At 45.3% G+C, this 5,022-nt stretch overlaps 1 protein-coding gene across 1 annotated transcript in view; it reads left to right on the top strand.

Moving 5' to 3' along the window:
* Positions 1-4,546, top strand: part of LOC119418117 (transcription factor TBF1) — a gene marked incomplete at its 3' end in the record, with an annotated part of 8,076 nt that extends 3,530 nt beyond the window's left edge. Inside the window, 1 exon segment of the mRNA XM_037685370.1 lies at positions 4,134-4,546. Coding sequence (XP_037541298.1) covers positions 4,134-4,546 — 413 coding nt within the window.
* Between the last annotated feature and the right edge of the window lie 476 nt (positions 4,547-5,022).

Consider the following 5,022-nt stretch of genomic DNA (forward strand, 5'->3'; position numbering starts at 1 on the left):
CTGTTGACAGGGCGGGGCGCCCAGCTTGTAAAATGGTAGGGGAAACACTGGTCGGGTTCACCTTGATGCACAGCTTGGGCTCGGGAACCAATTTTGAGAAGGGCTGGACCTTATTCTACTCTGGAGTTGCCCATGGTAAGCAGCGCCAAGCTGGTGTAGATCTACTCTTAGACCCCCGACTTGGTGCCTCTGTGTTGGCGTTTTCTCCGGTAAATGAGAGGGTAGCTTCCCTGCCCCTATGGGTGGGGGGACGGGCTCCGACAGTTGTTTGTGCCTACGTGACATACAGCAGTTAAGAGTATCCGGCCTTCTTGGAGTCCTTGGCTGGGGCGCTGGAAGGTGTGCTAGCTGGGGACTCCTTTATTTTTCTGGGGGACTTCAATGCCCACGTGGGTAATGACAGTGTGACCTGGAGATGTGTGATTGGGTGGAATGGGTTCTCTTATCTGAACCCGAGTGGTGTTCTGTTGTTGGACTTCTGTGCTATTCATAGTTTGTCCTTCACTAGGGGGTGTAACGGTACGCTAAAATCACATTTCGGTTCGGTTCAATTTCAAGGAGGGCTCGGTTCGGTTAATTTTCGGTACAAAAAAAGACTAAATGAAGACTTACAAAACGTTTATTTTGAAAATATGCCAAGTAAACAATACATTTGTATAAAAATAAATAAAAGCAACCCATTTGGTTGATATTTTAAATAAACGGCACTCTTTACAATAAACAAACTATACTAACAATAATGAAAATATTAATAAATACAATAACAGTCAGAACAAGAACAATAAGCTGCAACAGACTGTTTACAATGTAACTAATCAAATTTAAAGTTTTTGGCCAAAAAGACTAACTTGTCCACATTTTCTGCCAAAAGCACAAATCTAGTTGCAGTGAATATCTCCATCAGTGGAGAAAACTGCTCATTAGCAACAGTAGCGGGAATAAAGAGGTAGAGCGTTGCTAATTTTGCAGTGTGGCTGTATTTGGCCTCATCATTACTCACAACCTCTTGGACCTGCTCCCACAGGTGGGACAGGTCCCTGGAAAAGTTCATAGTTCAGTCATCACAGACTTCTTAGCTGGAGGTGATCTCTGGTGGATTTCCCTGAAGAGGAAGACTCAGCTGCTATCTCTGTCCCAGACTGGAAATAAAACGCAAATAGATTAAAAAATGAGTTAATAAGATTATCATTTTAAATTTAAAAACGTTAATTAGATAATAATAATAAAAGAACAATACCTTTTCTTGAACGGGTGTTATGAGGTATTTGAATCTCTTGGTCATCATTATCAGGGCAGGGCTTTATCTGGTCCAGGGCTTGTTGACAATATCAGTTTTAGCTTTTTCATAAAGTGCTGCTACAATTTTTTGGCTGGAGGGTTGACGTGATGGGATGTCGTAGTGGGGCTCAATAACTTTAAAGCCGGCGCATCAACAACAGAAACGTAGATCCAGAGCTTTAAAATCTCCTACAGCTTGTGTTATTGTTTTGGATCGATCTGAATTACCTGATAAAGGTTGTTTAAATGCTGCTGTTATTGGTCTTTGCAACAAGCTGCTTTTCTTGCTTGTAGAAGAGACGTTCACGTTCAGATGATGTCGTTTCAAGCGCGTTAATAAGTTAGACGTGTTGCCTGCTGTAGATCCAATCTCCATGAAACAACGTCGACACACATCTTTGGATTTACACTTGTCTTTTAACAAGAAAGCCATAATGTTCCCAAACAGAAGACCGCAACGAGATGCTAGGCTGCTAATGCTAGCATGCTGCAAGATAATAGTGCCGTGCTGAAATACGCTTAGAAATTTTTGTTCCGTGGCGCATGATCTCTCGCTAATAAAATTGAATGAGTGAAAAAATAACCAAAATGGTACGCACGTGGACCGAACCGAACGTGCCGTATCGAAACAGTTCGGTACACCCACGTATACCGTTGCACCACTATTCATCACAAACACCACGTTCAAACATAAGGGTGTCCATAAGTGCACTTGGCACCATGACACCCTAGGTTGTAGATCAATGAACGACTATGTAGTTGTGTCTTCAGATTTGCAGCCATTTGTTTTGGATACTCGGGTGAAGAGAGGAGCTGAGCTGTCAACTGATCACCACCTGGTAATTATTTGGATCAGATAGCGGGGGAAGATGCTAGACAGACCCGGTAGACCCAAACATATAGTGAGGGTTTGCTGGGTATGTCTGGCAGAAGAACCTTTCAGAAATATCTTCAACTCACACCTCCAGGGTAGCTTTAATTGCATCCCAGCTGAGGCAGGAGACATCGAGTCTGAGTGGGCCATGTTCTGCGCCTCAATTGTTGAAGTGGCTGACTTGAGCTGTGGTTGCAAGGTTGTCAGTGCTTCTCGTGGTGTCCATCCTCAAACTCTGTGGTGGACACCCCAGGTTAGGGAGGCTGTCAAGCTGAAGAAGGAGTCCTATCAGTCCTTGTTAGCTGGTGGGACTCCGGAGACAGCTGAGGAGTACCGGAGGTCCAAGTGGTCCGCAGCCTTGGCTGTTGCTGAGGTAAAAGCTTAGATGTGGGAGAAGTTTGGGGAGGCCTTGGATAGAGGCACTCTGTCAGCTCTGAGGAGATTCTGGCAAACCATCAGGCTGTTGAGGAGGGGAAAGCAGCTCTTTACTAACACTGTGTTCAGTGAAGGTAGGGTGCTGTTGACCTCAAACACTGATGTCATTGGGAGGTGGAAGAAATACTTCTCGGACCTTCTCAATCTCACCGGCATATCTGCCAGGGAGAAAGCTGGGTCTTCGAAGTTGGTTTGTCCATAACCGTGGCTGACATCGCCGAGGTAGTTAAAAAGCTCCACGGTGGTAGGGCTCCAGGGATGGATGAGATTCACCCCGATTTCCTTAAGGCTCTGGATGTTGTGGGGCTGTCTTGGTTGATACACCTTTGCAACATCACATAGACATTGGGGCAATGCCACTGGATTGGCAGACAGGGGTGGTGGTTCCCTTCTTCAAACAGGGGGACTAGAGGGTGTGCTCCAATTATAGGGGCATTACTCTCTTTAGCCTCCCTGGTAAGGTCTATTCAGGGGTACTGGAGAAACGAGTTTGATTGATGGTCAAACCTCAGATCCAGGAGGTTTTCTGGTTTGGTGGCCTCACGATTCCATCTCTGCCCTTTGCGGATTATGTGGTCCTGTTGGCTTAATCATGTCGTGATCTCCAGCTCACTGTAGCAGTTTGCAGCCGAGTGTGAAGTGGCTGGGATGAGAATCAGCACCTCCAAAATCTAAGGCCATGGTCCTCAGTCGGAAAAGGGTGGATTGCTCTCTTAGGGCCGAGGGTGAGGGTCTGCCACAAGTGGAGGAGTTCCAAGTATCTCGGGTTTTGGTCACAAGTGAGGGAAGAATGGAGCCTGAGATTGACAGACAGATTGGTGCAGTGTCTGCAGTATTGTGGACTGTGCCAGTCCACTGTGGTGAAGAGGAAGCTGAGCTGTAAGGCAAAACTCTCTGTTTCCCAGCCTGTCTGTGGTCCTACCCTCACCATTATACAAACGGGGTGTCCTTCCCCATCCCATCAACAGAATCGAGCGCCCCATCTAACCCCACTTTAAAACTGTTGATATAAACAGTGTGCTGTGCAGCTCAGGACGTGTCTCCATCTGTTTCTCTCTCTCTACTACTTCCCCACCCCCAGACAAAAATCACAGATGAAATCAGCGCCCCGCCATGGCAAGTTATCTAGGGTAATAAAAATAATAATAATAATGTGTTATGTATTGTCATCATAGTATGTTCCCATACAATGGAGAAATTGGCTCTCTGCTTTTAACCCATTCACCACCAGGTAGAGCAGTGAGCTGCTATGAAAAGCACCCGGGGAGCAACTGGGGATGAGGTGTCCTGCTCAGAGACACCAGGAGATGTGCAATGACCGGGGATTGAACCCAGTGCCTTCTGGTCCCAAGTCGGCTGCCCTGCCCCTACACCATCTCGGCCCCAAACACTGAGGTGTCTGTGGAAAGAGACTTCTGGGCCTCCTTGATCAAGCTGCTGCCCCCGCAACCCAACTTGGAATAAGCAGACAATAATGGATGTATGGATAGATGGATGGAAGTTTTCTTACAGTCACTTTCATCAATATTTTCTTTTGTTTGTCCAGATCTCCCACAGCATCCCACCTGGAAGGAGGAAGAGGCTCTCACTGACCAATGGCTCTGTAGCCAGGAGAGGAACTCCATTTTGGACCAAGAGGAACCAGAACTTCCACAGATAAAAGAGGAACAAGATGATCTTGAAATTCCACAGATTAAAGAAGAACAGAAGGATCCAGATCCTCCACAGGAAAACCCAAAAGCACTAGAGATGAAAGAGGAGCACGAGACTGAATCCTTTATGGTAACTCCTTTTTATAAGGAAAGAAACCACAGGGAACTGGAACCAAACATAGACCAATGGTTCTCTCTAAACTCGCCTGAAGCTGAGAACCAAGTTCAGGAAGGAAGCAGAAAAACAGACTCAGGATTCAACAGAGATAAAGAGCTGAAACAAAATAAGAGAAGTTCACAAACCAGAGATGATGGCGACAATGTAGACCATCCAAAAGTAAAAAGGCACCCCAAAAAGCGTTTCATGTGTTTGACTTGTGGGAGAAAATTCTGTGAGAAATATTATTTAACTACTCACATGAGAACTCACACAGGTGAGAGGCCTTTCTTATGTCAGATCTGTGGGAAAAAATTTTTCGTAAAAGAAACGTTGAAGGTACACATGAACATACACACAGGTGAGAGGTCTTTCTCATGTCAGACCTGTGGAAAAAGTTTTACTCGAAAAGATACTTTAAATGTACACATGAAATCTCACACAGGTGAGAGGCCTTTCTCATGTCAGATCTGTGGAAAAAGTTACCATGAAAATAGCAGCTTTAAATACCACATGAAAACTCACACAGGTGAGAAACCTTTCTCATGTCAGACCTGTGGAAAAAGTTTTATTTGTAAAAGTACTTTGAATATTCACATGAAAACGCACACAGGTGAGAGGCCTTT

The sequence above is a fragment of the Nematolebias whitei genome, chromosome 12 (genome assembly GCF_014905685.2).
Source record: "Nematolebias whitei isolate Nwh7 chromosome 12, NemWhi1, whole genome shotgun sequence".
In the NCBI taxonomy this organism is placed as follows: Eukaryota; Metazoa; Chordata; class Actinopteri; order Cyprinodontiformes; family Rivulidae; genus Nematolebias; species Nematolebias whitei.